Source organism: Zootoca vivipara, chromosome 14, assembly GCF_965207765.1.
Source record: "Zootoca vivipara chromosome 14, rZooViv2.hap1.1, whole genome shotgun sequence".
NCBI lineage: Eukaryota > Metazoa > Chordata > Lepidosauria > Squamata > Lacertidae > Zootoca > Zootoca vivipara.
This window is the reverse complement of record NC_142597.1, coordinates 31,660,275-31,679,575: the sequence shown is the minus strand read 5'-3', so window position 1 is coordinate 31,679,575 and position 19,301 is coordinate 31,660,275. Positions and strand designations below refer to the sequence as shown.

At 48.7% G+C, this 19,301-nt stretch overlaps 1 protein-coding gene across 1 annotated transcript in view; it reads right to left on the bottom strand.

Annotated features, from left to right (window-relative positions):
* Positions 1–19,301, bottom strand: part of TMEM132E (transmembrane protein 132E) — a 127,230-nt gene that overhangs the window by 36,464 nt on the left and 71,465 nt on the right. Inside the window, exon 2 of the mRNA XM_035139990.3 lies at positions 909–1,809. Coding sequence (XP_034995881.1) covers positions 909–1,809 — 901 coding nt within the window. The remainder of the gene's footprint in view (positions 1–908; positions 1,810–19,301) is intronic.

Genomic DNA, 19,301 nt, shown 5'->3' with positions numbered 1-19,301 from the left:
TCCTGCTTGGCAGGGGGTTGGACTGGATGGCCCTTGTGGTCTCTTCCAACTCTATGATTCTATGATTCTAAGTATACTGTACTGCCCTGATCAAGGGGAGGTAATAGAACCACACTATTCAGCCTTGGTCAGACCCCATCTGGAATACTGTGTCCAATTCTGGGCACCACAATTTAAGAAGGATGTTGACAAGCTGGAACATGTGCAGAGGAGGGCAACCAAGATGATCAAGGGTCTGAAAACTAAGCCTTATGAGGAGCGCTTGAAGGAGCTGAGTATGTTTAGCCTGGAAAAGAGGAGACTGAGAGGAGATATGAGAGCCATCTTTGAATATCTAAAGGGCTCCACATGGAAGTTGGAGCAAGCTTGTTTTCTCCTGCTCTGGAGGAGAGGACTCAAATCAATGGCATCAAATAACAAGAAAGGAGATTCTGTCTAAACACCAGGAAGAACTTTCTGGCAGTCAGAGCTGTTTGACAATGGAACGGTCTCCCTCAGGAGGTTGTGGACTCTCCTTCCTTGGAGGTTTTTAAGCGGAGGTTGGATGGCCACCTGTCATGGATACTTTAGTTGAGATTCCTGCGTTGCAGGGGGTTGGACTAGATGACCCTTGGGGTCCCTTCCAGCTCAACACTTCTATGATTCTGTGAGCTACAGTTTTGGGGTGCCTTCCAACTCTACGATGCTACGATTCCTGATTCAACCCTTTATTCAGAACCATGAGGACTAGAACCTTGCTTTCAGAGACCTCCTTGGAAGCCAGCCTCCTGTGGGTTAAAGACGTTTCCCTCTCCCACCTTCGTGCATTACTGCCAATGAGTCCTAACCAAGCCACACTCCCACCTAGAGACGGATTTGGGCGCTGCACCAACCATCCCGCCCGACCCGCTGCCCAAGGCGCTGCTTACCTTAGGGTGAAGTGCTCGACCGTTGAGTTGTTCATCAGGTAAAGGACGATGCTCAGCACCTCCCCGGGCTTGAGGGGTTTCTCTGGGAGCTGAATGAAGACGTTGTCGTCTAGCCGCTGCTCCTGGAAGACTGGGGCGGGGGGCGGCTGCACCAGCCTCAGGCTGCCAATGCGGAGCAGCGGGTGCTGCGTGGGACCCTCCGCCCGGGCCCCTCCGCCCCCCCTCCGCCCGGGCCCCTCTCCCCCGCAGTCCCCCGCCCCGTCGGGCGCATGGAGGGTGTAGTACAGCTCCACCTGCTGGGCGTCTCCAGAAAGGTCCACCCCCTCCGGCGCTTTTCTCCGCCCCAGGGGCACGGCCGAGGGTCCGAACCAGGCCTGGGGCAGCTCAGCCTGGGCCAGGCAGGAGGCCAGGACCCCCCGCAGGCGGCAGGAGGCGCGCAGCTCGCGGGCCTCGCGGAAAGCGTGCAGCCTCACGCAGGGCAGCCGCTCGGTGGCGCCGAAGTCGTCCCAGTCCCTGCCGGCGACGTAGAAAAGAACCTGTGCCGTGGGCTGGGTGGCCGGCACCCGCGTCCGGACGATGAAGGCGCGCACCTTCCAGTTGACCGTCAGCCGCTCGGGGACCTCCAGGGTGCTGGAAGGCTGGAGGAGTTCTTTGGGCAAGGCCAGGCTGGCGCTAAAAGGCCCCAGGGAGACGTTCAGGACAGGCAACTCCTTGGTCTGGAAGACGACAAAGGGCTCCGAGCGCGTCAGGCTGGCGTTCCAGCCTGGAGGCCGCGTCTCCCGCAGGAAGAAGGCCAGTCGGGTGTTGGACAGGCGGTAGCTCACCGGGAGAGTGGCAGGAGCCGAGGGAGGCTGGGAGGTCTCTGGGGGCTCTGAGCTGGTGGGGAGGACCTTGGCGTGAGCTGGAGAAAAGGGGAGAGAGAGAGAGAGAGGGAGTCAAAGGAGCTCAGGCCGGTCACACTGCAGCGCACCTCCGGGACACTAGGGGGTGCCGCTGCAGTAACGATGGCTTTCCCAGAAATAGGGTTGTCTGCTTCATGAAATCTATATCCTACTTGGTTGCAAAAATGAAAAACCTCAATATAATTATCAGTAAGAAGAACAAGCCACAATAATTCAAGGCTTTCAAAAATTACTCCTGCGTTCTCTCCCCCACCCCCACCCCGTTATACTTTATTAAATGTTCCAACGTTCCAATACATAATAAAAAAATTTCATCTGTTTTGCTGACTTCCCACCCCATTTTCCATTGTGTTTCTTATTTCTCCTCCCTTCTATTTCTTATACCACAACAACAATACAACAATCTCTAATTCCTTCTGTTGTTCATTGTTCAAATCCTGAGTTCATCATACTATAGCATTTCTTTAAGTAATCCGAAAAGGCTCCCATTCTTCCACAAAACAATCGTCATGAGTTTCTCTTATTTTGGCTGCTAACTTTGCCAATTCCACATAGTCCATCACCTTACATATCCATAATCACTTGAAACATCTCTCCCCCCCCCAATCATATAACATTTCCCAAAATACCTTCACTTTCTTACAAGTCCAACACACATGGAAAAAAATACTCCTGTATTCTCCACCAGCTAACAGAGAGAACATTTGAAACAGGAGAGAGGACATCTCTGTGAAATCCTCACAGGCAGAAAGCAGGGATTCCCCATGGCAGTAAAAGTCCTTTCTTTCATGAGAACATTAAAAAGAGGCGGGTGGATCAGGCCCATGGCCCATCTAGTCCATTTATATTCAACATTTCCTCCAAGGAGCTCGAGGTGGTTCAGTTTTTTCCCTGACCCCATTTTATCTCCTCAACAACCTTGTGAGGTAGGTTAGGCCGAGGGACGGTGACTGGTCCCTAGTCACCCACGGAGCTTTATGCCCAAGTAGGGATTCGAACCCATGTCTCCCACTTCCGAGCACGGAACGCTAACCACTATACTACACTGCCTCTCTGTTTTAGGGGCAAACAAGTGCAGAGGTGCATACTTTTTCTTGCAACCAGGGCTTAATATGGAATGCATATGAAACTGGCATGTAAACCGAGATGCACTCGTATTGATCAGGAAAGGGATTTTCTGCGCTAAAAAACGTCAACCCAGCTGACCAAACAGGCGCCCTCCATGCTAGGAAAGCGGTTAAAGACAACGGAAAACGAAATAAGAGCGCATAGCCATTTCTTTTATCCTCCCTTTCTGTGTTGTTGCCAGCTCTGGTTCGCACCCTTTGGAACCGGGTACCAAAATATTATGACTCGTTTCTACGGATTGCGTCCCTTCCAAACGCTTCCGCCTGGGGTTAAGACACACTGACACCCCCCCCTCCTTGCCCCCTTTTCTGACACAAGCAACACCCCCCCCCTCTTCCATCCCCATCTCCCTGACAGACATTTTGGCTGTGAACCATAAATACTTTGTGGAGGCATCTCCGCTCTGCCAAGAGCGGCTGATTGAAGGACACAATCTGCATGCAATTAAGTGGGTTAATGAAGGTGATTGCTTATTAATAACTCTAACTCCGTCTCGCAGCTCGGGAGATCAGAGGGCAGCCGGGACGCACCCACTCCCGACTGCTGCTGTTCGAAGGTGCAATGCAGAGGTCCCGATGCGCTGGTCAAATGGCAGAACGCCTGCCAGTCCAAGGAAAGACCTGACCCGTCCCGTTGAAATACCGTAAGCTGCATTTTCAGGACATAACAAATAACAGCCGCTATGGTACTTGGGCAGGAACGGAGAACCGCAAGCCCAGGAGCAAAGAACCCCAACGTTAAAGAACCATTGGGAGAGAGATACCCCCTCCCCCCAATGCAGAACTGGCAAAATTAACAGCAAAATTAAGAGAATGTATTGATGAATGCTTTTTGGAAGAACGGGTGCCTTTTTCGGACCCCTTGAAGAAAGATTACAGTACGATGACCTCGCGAGCAGGATTTGAGCTACGAGCAACAGAAGTAATTAGATTATAATACTGCGGTTGTGCTTTAATAGATAGGAGACAGAGTGAAGCAGAAGGGGAGGAACAACTCCGTGGAAGACGGGGTGGAAAGTCGACAAAAAATTCAAGACTGAATGGAAAAGAAAAAGCAACCCTGTTAATGTTAATGGCTGGAATAATGTTTGGGACAAGAGTCCTTTCCGATCGTCCTCTGCGAGAACAAGGGGGGAAATGTGCCCCAAATAATGCACAGGTGGTGATCTACATCCTTCTTTGGTTAATAAATTTCACAAAAGAAGATAAAAAAGAGTCTGCTGGGTCCGGCCAACGGCCCATGCAGCCCAGCATCCTGTTCTCACAGTGGGCAACCAGATTCCCCTTATGGGGAGCCCACAATCAGGATTCGAACACAGGAATGCTCTCCCCTCCTGTGGTTTCCAGTAACTGTGGAGGCACGGCACAGCTTCCATACTGGCTTCTCCAACTCCATGAATTTGTCCAAGGGGGTGCCATCACTGCCTCCTGTGGGAGGGAGTTCCATAGGCTAACTACCCACCGAGTGAAGAAATACCTTTTCTTTTCTCCCTTCTGAATCTTCCAACATTCAGCTTCATTGGATGTCCACGAGTTTTATTGTTATGTTTCAGATCCACAGAGGTGGCTGTATGCGTATAAAGCCCCTCCTCTATCCAGGCCTGCTGCTCAGTCACTGCCAGCTCAGAAGATGGCTCCCTTCCCCCTCGGCTATTCAGATAGACTGCTTCTGAACATGGAGGTTCTACTTCACTAGCAAAGCTAATAGTCATGGACACACTTTGGGCAGAGCCGCATAGTACACTTAAAGCATGTTCATAATTTAATGCACAGGACTTGCCCACAAAACTCCTGGCACCTGCAGTTTCCCCCTCAAAGAGATATCACTCCCAGCACCTTTAACAAACTACAGCTAAACGGCAAGCTCACAAGTTACACTATCCGTTTAAAAACTGTATTGTTTACTGGTTTCTAAAAATTCCTGGGCAGTTCCGAGCACACCCCGCTAGCAATATACAAATGGTTTGTGCATTGCCCCGGGAAACCTTTCAGTTGAAGAGCAGAATCATTATCCTCATCTTTTAATCTGATGATGCTAAAGGTAAAGGTAAAGGGGCCCCTGACCATTAGGTCCAGTCGTGACCGACTCTGGGGTTGCGACGCTCATCTCGCTTTATTGGCCGAGGGAGCCGGTGTTCAGCTTCCGGGTCAGGTGGCCAGCATGACTAAGCCGCTTCTGGCGAACCAGAGCAGACCACGGAAACGTTGTTTACCTTCCCGCTGTAGCGGTTCCTATTTATCTACTTGCACTTTGACGTGCTTTCGAACTGCTAGGTTGGCAGGAGCTGGGACCGAGCAACGGGAGCTCACCCCGTCACGTGGATTTGAACCGCCGACCTTCTGATCGGCAAGCCCTAGGCTCAGTGATTTAACCCACAGTGCCACCCACGTCCCACTGATGATGGTAAAACTGTGCAAATTCAAGAGGACCCATTTTAATTCTGCTGGATCCAATTTTTACCTGGACGCTATGGAAAAAGCAAACTATTGTCGGGGTGTACTTTGCTTTCTATCTCTCTCTGTCTGAGGAATGTGACCGGGGGGGGGGAGGGCAGGGCAGGAGAAGCAACCTGTGTCAATCTCCCCAAATTTCAAATTTGTGCATGGACAGCCCCTCCCCAATAAAAAATGGTGCCCCCTGCTGGCTCTCTGCTGCAGTTTTTGGCACCAAGCAAAGACATGCTTAATTTTCTCAGGCCTTTTAATTCAATTTGTTCTCCTTTATCTTGGCTGGGATTGTATGGGGGTATTTTTTTTTTTTATGCTACTGCTATTGCTTTTTTTATTGCTTTTTTGTATGTTTTCAATTTGTTTTATTGTGCCCTGAAATTTTGCAAGCCATCCTGGGGATTTTATTGGACGGGGTATAAATCCCGAAAACAAAACAAGCAAACAAATAAATGAATCATTTTCTTTTCTCTTCATTCTCCTGTTACGCCACGCAAGCCAACATCATACAGGAATCAGAGATCAGGCGAGACGTCCCACCTATCGGCTTGCAATAGATGCCGCAACAATTAGGGTGTCACCCAAACCATGGCTGATGGACACAGATGAATTACATTCTTTGGGGGAAAGCAAGAGAAATGAATCCCTTTTTAATACATCGGCTGTTCTTGGTCTCCCTCTGTGAACTTTTCAAATCAGCAGTCGCCAATGCAGTGCCCGCGGGCAGCAGAGTGCACATCAGCACCTTGTATGGTGCCTGCAAAAATCTCAATAAATATCTCTTCAAAAATCCAGGGTGCAGGAGGGTCTATTTACTCTTCCTTCTTGGTACCCTAACCCCTCTCCTTATTTAATTCCCACAACAACCCGGTGAGGTAGGTTAAGCTGGCCCAAGGTCACCCAGTGAGCTTCTTGGGCCAAGTGAGGTTTGAATCCCTGGTCTCCCAGCTCCTAGTCCGACACTCTAACCACTTCACCAGGCTGCCTCATTGTAGACAAGGATGGGACACCCAGCCACTTCCTGAACAGAGGACAAGGGCAAAGAGCTGCTTCTCCCCGTGAGGAAGCACAGCAATGGCTGGTGCAGGTGTCTTTTCCCAATAAACTGGGGCATTCCCACACAACTTGGCGAGTCTCTCTCTTTTTATGCCCTTTTAGTAGCCATTTTGTATTACGCCCTACCTCAGGCAGCCATTTTGCATTATGCTCCACTCATATGGCAGCCATTTTGGAGGAAGTGCATTGGCAGCCATTGCTGCAAAGCAGATTTTCAACAATATTTCCCCCCTACATACGAGAATGTTCAGGCAGCTCTTATTGCCTATTACCGTCTTCACCAACCTAGTTCTGTCCAGAGGTCGTCCGACTTCAACTCCCATCAATCCTAGACCATGGCTGTTATCGGTGGGATTCTGAGTTCCCTACTGTTTTTTTTTTAAGCAGAAGGTAACACATGACCCATTTTACAACCTTGATGGCAGAAAGTGAGGAGGAATTAAAGAACCTTCTAATGAGGGTGAAAGAGGAGAGCGCAAAATATAGTCTTAAGCTCAACATCAAAAAAACCAAGATCATGGCCACTGGTCCCATCACCGCCTGGCAAACAGAAGGGGAAGAAATGGAGGCAGTGAGAGATTTTACTTTCTTGAGCTCCTTGATCACTGCAGATGGTGACAGCAGTCACGAAATTAAAAGACGCCTGCTTCTTGGGAGAAAAGCAATGACAAACCTAGACAGCATCTTAAAAAGCAGAGACATCACCTTGCCGACAAAGGTCCGTATAGTTAAAGCTATGGTTTTCCCAGTAGTGATGTATGGAAGTGAGAGCTGGACCATCAAGAAGGCTGATCGCCGAAGAATTGATGCTTTTGAATTAATGGTGCTGGAGGAGACTCTTGAGAGTCCCATGGACTGCAAGAAGATCAAACCTATCCATTCTGAAGGAAATCAGCCCTGAGTGCTCACTGGAAGGACAGATCGTGAAGCTGAGGCTCCAATACTTTGGCCACCTCATGAGAAGAGAAGACTCCCTGGAAAAGACCCTGATGTTGGGAAAGATGGAGGGCACAAGGAGAAGGGGACGACAGAGGACGAGATGCTTGGAACTGCGGGAGGCAGTGGAAGACTGGTCCATGGGGTCACGAAGAGTCGGACACGACTAAACGACTAAACAACAACAACTTTCTCTTTTTTTTCAAGCAGAAGGTAACACATGACCCATTTTACTCCACATAAAACTACAACCGTGCATCCCAATTTTGTGACACTCTGCACAGAAAGAGTGGGTGGGAAGAGCTGGCGGGTGGCCAAATTCTAAAACGTTCAGGCTGAGATACAGAGGTTTAAAGCCCAGCGGGGGTGTCTTTTCCACCCTGAGGGCCACATTTGCTTTTGGACAGCCTTCTGGGGGCCACGTGCTAGTAGTGGCCAGGGACAGAGGCAAAAGTAAGTGAAGCAACCCTTTGGAAGTCAGATCGATAATTCGGTCAATAGAGCATCCCAGGATGCTCTTAATCCCAGGAAATGTTCCTGCATGGCAAGGGGTTGGACTAGATGATCTTATGGTCCCTTCCAACTCCATGATGTGCATCCCTAGGGTTCTGGAATGATGGCAGAGAGAGGGAGCAAAATGTCTCACTGACTATCCAGGAGACAAGCTTGCTGGGCCTCTGTGGATCAACATGTGAGAAAGCAGGACTTCACCAGCTCCTTGCAGCAATGTCCACCCACTAGTTGCGGGTCATATCCTCCAGAGACACCCCCTTAAATAACATGAACTAAAGCAGAAATGGAGTGATCTTGCTGCTGCCTACCTCCCCTTCACAAGCAATCTGTGCACTGCCCCCACATGATCCAGAGCGCCCTGCAAAACTGCTTGCAATCTGTCTCGCAATTAGCATCTGGAAATGAAGGCACAGAGATTCCCGGCTTAGCCTGGTGTTAATAGGTAGACAGCTTTGCTGAGGGGGTGGGGGTGGGGGGAAAGCAGGTGCAAGAGTTAAATCCGCAGAGAGCTGCCTGCCAGCCAGCTACAGAGCAGTAGCTTTCAAAGCCCAGCGATTGCCCCCCTAAAGGAGGCCTGCTATGGGCTTGGGTAGAGGAAACAGAACAGAATTCTCCCATGGATCCTTACAGGAAAGATCCTACGAATTTCACAGAGACAAGACGGCTGTATCTCTCCATTTGGGTTAGAATCGCAGAATTAAAAGCCCCCCCCCCCCCGGTTTATCCAATCCAAGCCCCTGCAATGCAGGGACGGCCTCTCCAGAATCCCTGGCAGGTGGCCACCCAAACTCTGTTTCAAAACCATGCAGGTCAGTCGCAGCATCTCAGACTAACCTACCTCACAGGGTTGTTGTGAGGATGAAACGGGGAGGAAGAGACTGGTGTGTGTCACCTTGAGCTCCTTGGAGGGAAAGGTGGGGTACAAAGGCAATAAACAAAGATGTGGTACAGTCCATTCTGCCTCCCCAGGACTCTACCACCTCCTTCCAGCATGTTCTCACAACCCCCCACCCCAAACCACACTTCTTCTCTTCCTCCCCCAATCTTTCCCTTCTCCTCTGTGCAGTTTTATCTGACCCCTGCCAGCTCCGCTTTGCCTTCAGAGCCTGGCTGCAGCTCCTATCAATTTGTCTCAGCCTAATATCTCAGCGGAGAGCCGTAGCTAATGTCCAGATATTCTTGGCTCTTGTCGGAGCGACCGCAAAAGGCCTCCCCGTTGCCACCACACTCTCCGCAGCATACTGAAGCCAGGAGTTATTTTGCGTCGTGCAGAGCACCAGAGCTACGAAGCAGGCTAGAGATGGCTGGCGCCCTGCCCAGGATGTGTGGGAGAGGCCCAGGGTCTCTCTTTCTCTTTCTGCGCATGTGGCAAGAAGTTGTAATGAAAACGAGAGCTTGGTGGACACACAGTAAGCTCTGGGGGTAGACTAGGGGTGCACTGTTCATGTAGCCAACAATCAGAAGAACAGAATTTCTTGGAAGTACCGTATTTACTCATTTGCACCTTCTTTTGGCCAATTTAGGGTGCACATTAGATTTGATGACGCATTTACATTCGCCAGCAAATACTTTTTTGGTTTTAAGGTCTTGAAAAATTGAGGTGCGCATTAGATTCGAAGGCGCATTAAATTCGCGTAAATACGGTAATCGAATTATCGAGTGGGTTTGCGTAAATGGGGAGTTGCCTGTACTTACGTTATGTTGCACTTATGTGTTTTTTATGCTGTATTTATTTTTTATTTTATAAGCCACCTTGAGCATGGTTTGAACTGTGGAACGGCAGCATACAAATGAAACAACAACAACAACATTAACATTTATACCCCGCCCATCTGGCTGGGTTTCCTCAGCCACTCTGGGTGGCTTCCAGCACATATAAAAACATAATATGTATGTATGTATGTATGTATGTATGTATGTATGTATGTATGTATGTATGTGACTGGGAGCGGCCGCCAAGACCACATAACAACGGTCTTGAAAGACCTACATTGGCTCCCAGTATGTTTCCGAGCACAATTCAAAGTGTTGGTGCTGACCTTTAAAGCCCTAAACAGCCTCGGTCCAAAATACCTGAAGGAGCGTCTCCACCCCCATCATTCTGCCCGGACACTGAGGTCCAGAGCCGAGGGCCTTCTGGAGGTTCCCTCGCTGTGAGAAGCCATGTTACAGGGAACCAGGCAGAGGGCCTTCTCGGTAGTGGCACCCGCCCTGTGGAACGCCCTCCCACCAGATTTCAAAGAGAAAAACAACTACCAGATTTTTAGAAGACATCTGAAGGCAGCCCTGTTTAGGGAAGCTTTTAATGTTTAATAGATTATTGTATTTTTATATTCTATTGGAAGCCGCCCAGAGTGGCTGGGGAAACCCAGCCAGATGGCCGGGGTATAAATAAAAAAATATTATGTATGTATGTATGCAAACCCCCAGGACCAACTCTTATATCCCTGCCTGATCAATGAGCTCTTAAGGGGAGTCCCTGTTACTGGTCCCCCATAAGGCCTATAAGAACTGCTGTTGCTGCTGCTGCTACCAGCCAGGAGGACTCCCCTGCTCAGCGCCTGAAGGCCCCAGTCCTGCCACTCACCACCTGGCCCAGGGCGGGGCCTGATGGGCTTTATAAAGGACTGTTCCCGCCGCTGCTGCTGGGAAGAGAGGTCTCCATTTTATTTTGTTTTTTGTTTAAATTCCTGTTATTTTTTACCTATGTTATTTTAAACTGTATTAAGGATGTATTCTTAGTTTTAGTTTTAGATTTTGATTCATGTCTTAATTGTTTTCCATTCGGTTGTGTATTTTTTTGATGTGGTTTATGTATTGTTTGTGACTTTTGTAATTGTGCTATTGCTGTATTGTTTTGATATTCGATTGGAAGCTGCCCAGAGTGGCTGGGGAGACTCAGCCAGATGGGCGGGGTACAAATAAAAAATTATTATTATTATTATTATTATTATAACTCAGACCCACGGCTCAATTCCACCAGGAGCCACGCTGCATTGAGTACCGTGGCCCAAATTTTGGAGAACTCCCTTGCAATTGAGGTGAGGCAGGCCCCCTCCCTGTTAAACTTCCCCCACCTACTGAAGACTGTTTCACTCAAGAGAGTATTTTAATTTCACTTTGATTATACAGATATAACAGGTTCTTATTTTTTCCTGTGTGTTGTATCTTTGCAAACTGCTCAAACGCTCTTGTAGTTAAGCGGTATATATATATTGTTTTAATGGTAATAATAAATGTTCTGTATGTAAGCACCCAATAACACAAGCAAAACAAAAACACACAGCACCATATTAAGTCCTTTATGTTTCGTTTCTTATTTTTTGCTTTTATGTAGAGGCTGTTCTATATTTATGCATGCTTTCCATACATGCTTTTGAATTCTTATCAAACGGGCATATTTCAGGCAATGGATTTGATGGTGTTTACGCAAGAAGCTGCTAATGGCATTCCAATATTTAGATGATCTATGCACTTCAATGTTATTATTTTAGAAGATATATATAGCACTATAGCGAGATGTAATAATTATTTACACCCACTTTTCAAACTGGCCTGTTTATACCCATTTTTCAAATACTCGAAGCTTTCCTTCTTTTTGACTACTATAGTGGAACACCATAAAGCATGATGAAAGAAAGAGGGAAATAATTTTTAAAGGGTTTTAACACATAATCAATAGAAGCAGCCCATCCTCTCATAGGAACATAGCAAGGTGCCTTACACTGTTATTGGTTTGTCTAGCTCAGTATTGTCTACACTGACTGGCAGCAGCTCTCCAAGGTTTCAGGCAAGGGACAGTCCAAGCCCTACCTGGGATCTTCTGCTCTAACCAATGGTCACTACCACCGTTAACTGGTACTATGGGATATAGTATACTATGGGAGGAGCCAGCCAGGTGCAGAGGTCAGTTACCAACCTGGCATCCAGAGATCTCCACAGGGTCGCAACTGGACCCACACCAGTCGCAAAACACAGCTGGTGCCTGGGGAATTCCAAAAACTGTTGTTAAGGGCGGTTGTCTCCAGAATTTTGCCGTATACTAAGCTCCCCGTGGCAGCTATTTAATTCGATGTGATGCCGACCTGTGGCAGTCATTTTGTACTGACAAAATTGCCGGCCAATTTTGTCAGATGCCATGCCTACCCAGGGCAGCCATCTTGCGACTGGCAGCCACAGCTCTCCTCCTAAAACTCGAAGTGTGGCCCCTGGTTCAAAAGACGCTGTTTCTCAGCCCCGATCACTTTCTGTCAGGGCTGAATTTTAGACTGCAGGCTCCTCCGCGACGGGGATCCATGGTTGGAGTCGGGAATGGGATACCCCTTGTCCGAAATAGGCCTGAGCTTGCCTTGCATTAACATGTGTGATTGTGTGTGCCGGGCCTCTTGTGGCTCGGGGATCAAATCTCACCCACACCACACACACACACTGGGGCCGAATGCAGCCTTTCGGGGCCATCAGAAAAACCAGACTATGGTATCAAAGGTGAAATTCACGTTCGTTGTTCCGACTGCTTTTGCCTCTGACCCCGAAAGTATTACCCCCCAAAGGGAGAGAGTCCCTTGGGCTGGAAGGGGCGCCCCCACCCCCGAGGCAGAGGCAGAAATCCGGCGCCAGCCTTCCATCAATCCCGTGGAATACCCAGTAGCATGATAGCGTCTTTTCATTATTCCCGAGAGCCTGCTAGTAATTCAATTAAAAGCTTCAGAAGAAAGCAGCCCTCGACGCTACCTGTTTATATCGCAGCAAGCAGCCGGGAATTCTCAATAAACCATCTGAATACACTTGAAATTTATAGCTGTGATATACGGCTCCGGAGAAGAGATGGGAAAGCAACAATGGCAACTGGAAACTTTTGCTCGGATTTAGATAGATGAACTGGCCGGCATTTGTCAAGGCCATTTGTCCACCTGACCTAGTGATGTCTGCTCCCAAGGAGATGGCCACTGTGGTACCCTCCAAATGCGGTGGACTGCAACTCCCATCATGCACAGCCATTGCAGTGGATGATGGGAGTTGGAGTTCCAAAAAAAAAAAATCTATTTAAAATTTTATTGTATTTATATCCCACTTTTTTCTCTGAAAAACTCAAGGTGGCATACATAGTTTTTCCCCCCTCATTCAGTTCCCACAACAACCCTGTGAGGTAGGTTAGGCTGAGAGGCAGGGACTGTCCCAAGGTCACAACCAGTGAGCTTCCTAGCCAAGTGGGGATTCAAACCCCGGCCTACCAGGTCCCAGTCCAACCATTATGCCACACTAGCTCTATACGGAAGTCATCAAACAGGCTATCCCTGGTCTGCTGCTGTCCAGTCTCAGTAGGGAGGGGTGACTCTCTCTCAGAAAGATACACAAAGGGCATGGAGAAAGTGGACGGAGGGAAGTTTTTCTCACTAACGCTAGGACTCAGAGAGATCCAATAAAGCTGAGAGAATTGAGACAGGACTTATTCATGCATAGTTAAACTATGGAACTCCCTGCCATAGGAGGCAGTGATGCACCAGCTTAAAGGTAAAGGCAAAGGGACCCCTGACCATTAGGTCCAGTCATGAGTGACTCTGGGGTTGCAGTGCTCATCTCGCTTTACTGGCCGAGGGAGCCGGTGTACAGCTTCCAGGTCATGTGGCCAGCATGACAAAGCCGCTTCTGGCGAACCAGAGCAGCGCACGGAAATGCCGTTTACCTTCCCGCTGTAGCAGTACCTATTTATCTACTTGCACTTTGACGTGCTTTCGAACTGCTAGGCTGGCAGGAGCTGAGACCGAGCAACGGGAGCTCACCCCATCGTGGGGATTCGAACCACCGACCTTCTGATCAGCAAGCCCTAGGCTCTGTGGTTGAACCCACAGCGCCACCCGCGTCCCTTGAACAACTTTAAAAGGGGATTAGCAAATTCATGGAAGAAGAGGAGAAGCTATCATCGGCTACTACCCATGAGAGTTCTGCTGTACCTTCACAGTCAAAGGTTGTATGCTTATGGATACCAGTTTCTGGAAACCACGGGAGGGGAGAGGGCTGCTCTTATGCTCAGATCCTGCTTGCGGGCTTCCCACAGGCATCTGTGAGAACAGGATGCTGGACTCGATGGGCCATCGGCCTGATCCGGCAGGCTCTCCTCGCGTCCTTAGATGTTGGGAGCCTCTGGAGATACCAGGGACTGAACTTGGAACTTCTGTGGGCAACATGATGCTCTGCAGCCGAGCTGTGACAGCCCATTCACCGAGGCCACCGGATTGCGCCGGGTATATGAATTATTCATCTCCATTACGCCCAGACTCGGGGACGTTTTCCTCCGGCGCCCATGAGATTAAAGAGCCCTCCGCTATCTCTGATCTCCTCCCCGCGACAGAGAGAGAGAGAGAGAGAACGTCGCCTCCGCGTCCCTGCTAAGCTTTCCGTTCGATTAGCTGAATCAATGGAATCCCCTCGGTGGTTTGTAAGTAAAGGCGCAGGGCCTCCTCCGCAGGGTCGTGGGAATCCAAGAAAAGGAGAGAGAGAGAGACGCCTGCTGATCTTGCAGCTGCTGGAAAGCAGAACAGAAGTCAAAGCCGGTAGCTGTCTCTCCTCCTCTGTACCGGCTCATCTCCAGCCAAGCAGAGCCAGAGAACCAATTTGAGCCAGGGGGGGGGAGCAATAACTGGTCGAGGGTTCCCCCCCTCCCTGCCTGCATTTATATGGATGGATGGAGCCACTCCGGCTGAGTGTTTAAGGTTGAGCGATAAGCCCATTATGAGCAGGGCTAATGGCAGCGTGTGGGAAACCTTTGCGACATGGGCAAAGCGGTGTGATAATCAGATGCTCCACTCTGGCGCATGCCAAGGCCCATCCATCGCAGGGAGGCTGCCACACAGCCTCATCCCACCCCCTAAGTGAAGAGGACCCCCCCAAAACGTGTCAGCAACCCTCAGGCACTAGCCACAAGAAGGTCTGAGATGGGAGAAAGCAGCTCTGCCACATACACAGGGTTGAGAGCAGCTTGGAGGTCACCGATGGTCATTAAATTGGATGGCTTTAAATGAGGACTAGACAAAATCGCGGAGGGCTATTGATTGGACTAAATGGGCACGTGGTCTGAACCAGCAGGCTCTCCTTATGGTGTGTTCGCTGGGCGGAGCAGTGTTCGAAATTAGCCAGGCGCCAGGCACGTTTTGCGACTGGCGCAGGTCCAATTGCGACCACCTGGAGATCTCCGGATGCCAGGGTAGCAACTGGGAAAAGCAAGATGTCACTTAGAGAAGGATCTGAGATATTGCCATTGAAGCTTGAATGTGTTTTATTCTGGATCGCTTTATTTGACGTTTTATAATAACTAACAAAAATGGCGCCTAGACATTGCATTGTGGCAACCGTAACCCAGGTTTAAGGCGCCATTTGGTGATTAGATTATACAGCGGAACTTCGGCTTATGAACATCTCGGCTCCCGAACGTTTTGGAAGCCGAATGCCAAAAAACCCAGACGTGAATGCTTCCGTTTTCGAACACGCCTCAGAAGTCGAACGGATTCTGCAGTGCGTTTTTCCATTTTCACCATTCACTTTGCCGACTGCTCTTTGATTTTCGGTTTTCGAACGTTTCAGAAGTCAAACAGACTTATGTTCGAAAACAGAGGTCCCACTGTATATGAGTTTTTAAGACTGGTCCAGAGGTAGGCAGCTGAGATTGTGAAGGAAAAACCTTATTGGCCTCTTCTTACATCGTTTCATTAGTTTTATTACTGATCATACACTGCCCTGGGAGCCTAGGAATTATCTTAAGAAGTAAACTGGGCTCAGCTGGATTTTTGTCACTGTTGTAAAGTGGAACTCCTCAGGGGTCATAGAATCATAGAGGTGGAAGAGACCACAAGGGCCATCCATTCCAACCCCCTGCCAAGCAGGAAACACCATCAAAGCATTCCTGACAGATGGCTGTCAAGCCTCTGCTTAAAGACCTCCAAAGGAGGAGACTCTACCAGACTCCTTGGCAGCAAATTCCACTGTTGAACAGCTCTTACTGTCAGGAAGTTCTTCCTAATGTTTAGGTGGAATCAATAAGGTTTTTCTTCACCCAACCCCTCCCCACCTCCAAAGCCAATTCCAGCTGGGAAACTGCTGCTAAACATGTGAATACACACACACACACGAACACACACACCAGCTACTTGCTTCAGATGCTGCAGGTGAATCGGCCACTCGGAAAAATGTCCACCGCCATTATAGATAATTCATTTCCTTTCTGTGTCAAACCCACCCCCAAACCCTATCCAAAGCCACTCTGCGCAAAACCGTAAGCAACAGATGCACTCTCCGTAATTGGATAGCAAAATCGCAACGTAATACATTTCAAGCGTACATGCTCTGCATCCATTTATTCCTACTTGAACTCAATTCTTTGGAAGAAGCTGAGCTGGGTAACTGGGAGGCTTATTTGCCCACACTGCTGCCTTTCGAGATTTCCCGTCAGGCACGGCTTATGATGCATTTGCAAAACTGTCCGCCCAGCAAAGAGGACTGGAAACTTAATTCATGAGAAAGAAAGCCAAGATTCTTAGGTTGCTGGCCGTCACATGGAGTATCAAAGTCCACACATGCGCAGAACTCTAGAATGCGCAGCCATATGCTTTGGTTGCTTGTGAATGGAAAGGCGCTCTGCGCATCCTCAGAGGAAGATGGACCCTGCATCATTGCTTCAAATGCTTCAGAGTCCTGGTACCGAAAGGACGAATGCCATCTTCTAAGTGTGATTTCCTTTTGGAAATTCATTAATTGTATACCATTTCTTTCCCACCCACCCCTCAGATAAGTAAACAAATAAATCCCTGCAGGTGATCCACTTCCAACGATGCTCATATTGCAATTTAGGTGAAAATAGTTGGCAATTATAGAGATGCACAACCCACAAAGTCCTTCACACACTTGAGAAATGCTGCTAATCTGCTTGCCAATGTTCTTTTAAGACCCTTCAAAAGCTCTTGGAGAGAGAATCTCAAGATCAGCCTTTGATTTTGTTTCTTAGGGGAATGTCTGCTGAAATCCTATGCATTCAGCATAATGGGACTTGCTTCCAGGACACTGGGAAATGTAGTTCTCCCTGGGTACCCAAATACTCAGTAAGACATGGGCACCTTGGCATATACTTCTATATGTTTTTAAATATAAACTATACTTCTTTTGTTTTTAAATATTTTGCCCAGGGTGCCCAGGGCAGCTTACACAGCTCAGTAGTGAAAGGGACCCTGCCTTCCACCCCCATCCCCACCCCCCCGCTTCCATTCTAAAAGACACATCACACAAGGAAAAGGCAATGGGGAGGGAGGAGGAGAAAAACAGACTCAGGCACCCATTCTTAAAATCACAGCCCTTATGACAAACCCGCTGGGTTTTACGGTATTTCCCATGGTTCCCGGAACCTGAGGCCCTGTTGGTGCAACATTTGTGGATCCAGGGAAGGAAGCAGATTGAGAAGAAAGATCGCTTGATTCAAACATGAGCTTCTAGGGCAAATAATACTCAATTCAAAACGCAGCCCTAAACCTGGTATTCAGAAGCAAGTCATTTCATCATCATTCATTTGTTTATCTACTTCATAAGATTTGCATACTGCCTGATTCTTTAAAAAAAACTCAAAGCTGTTTTTGAAAAAAAAGTTAAACGAAAACATTATCAATAAGAAGAATTAAGAGCAAATTGAAACTTTCAAAAAGTTAAAGTAACAATAGACTAAAAACATAATTAAAACTCGCACCAACTTTCTAAGCATCTGGGTATTCTTGCCTAAACAAAAATGTTTTTAACAGGCACCGAAAAGAGTACAGTGAAGATGGCTGCCTGGTGTCAAGAGGCAGGGAGTTCCACAGAGCGAGTGCTGCCACACTTACAATGTAGCACCTGCAACAGGGCCAGTTTCTGCAAATTGAAGCAATTGGGTATATGGGGATAAGGCAATCTCACAGGTCACCTTCAAAAGGTGGAGAGGAGACAACATCCTGGGCTGACTCTGATTGGCTGATTCAGCTCCCCACCCCACCCCCATGGCCAATATGTCTACAAGCAACCAAGCAGATAGAGAAGAAGCTGTAGAAAGCAGAACGGGGGGGAGGGGTAGAGAGAGACTAATTCATTTGCATATTCATTTAGCCATTAATTTGAAGTTGGAGCCTGCCCTGACTTGAAAGCAAACGGTGGGGAACGATAGATGGAGAGGCGCCGATAACGTTATCTCGTTAAATTTCTACTCAAATCCAATTAAAATGGCTAAATGCATAACCGTTATGGAAAAACGTGGCCTCTCCGCTTAAGTGCATCTGCCTCTACCCCACCTCCTGCTCAAAGAGGATTCCTGGGCAATTCTTCAAAGGGAACCCTAAGTCAGGTGCTCTACCGCTGAGCTATGCTCCTTTCGCTAAAAAATAAATAAAGTTAAGACTCTAGTCCTCATGATTCTAAATGTCAGGATGGTTTAAACAGAAAGGTAAGAAGCTGCCTCGTGCAAAGTCAGACTATCGGACCACGTAGCTTAGTATTGTCTACACCAGGCATCCCCAAACTTCGGCCCTCCAGATGTTTTGGACTACAATTCCCATCTTCCCCAACCACTGGTCCTGTTAGCTAGGGATCATGGGAGTTGTAGGCCAAAACATCTGGAGGGCCGCAGTTTGGGGATGCCTGGTCTACACTGACTGCCAGCAGCTCCACCTGGAGATGCCACTGGGGGTTGAACCCGGGACCTTCTCCATGCAAATCAGCCACTCAGCCACTGGGCTATGGCCTTTCCTCCAAGCTCCGATGCACCACATGCTGCCATAAAGGCACAAGACCACTTGTATCCCAGGTCAGTTGGCAACGCTAGCTTTGAATTGTGCAGTAGCCTCCCCTGAAGAAAAAAAAACACAAGATGGCAACTGCAGACTTCGGCCCCCACCCCTCACGCAGGGCCACCTTCCCAGGAGCAGAGGGAGGCCAGGCAGGCCTGCAGTCTATTTACGATCCAGTCCATTACGCGGCTTGTGAATAAACATGGCTCATTGGCACCACTGTGAAGTCAGCATTTAAGGGAGCGCGAGGAAAATGGCCGCCCTGGGAGACGGCATAAATCAGGGGCGTTAATTGGAGGCCTCTGCATTTCTTCCTTCCGGTGGGATGCGATCGTGACTGATGGGAACTCGTGGATGGGAGGGCCCTTAGTTGCTTGCCAACTGTCACTGCCAATCTCTTCCCCCACCCAGCCACCACGACCCAGTCTCCCTCTAAGCAATGGGGTGCTGCAGAAGAGAGGCTAGGAAATTCTACGCCAAGGTATAAGGAACCTCGAAAGATGGAGGACTCTCCTCCCTTGGAGGTCTTTAAACAGAGCTGGGATGGCCCATCTGTCAGGGGTTCTTGGGCTGCAATTCCTACATCGCAGGGGGTTGGACTTGATGACCCTTGGGGAT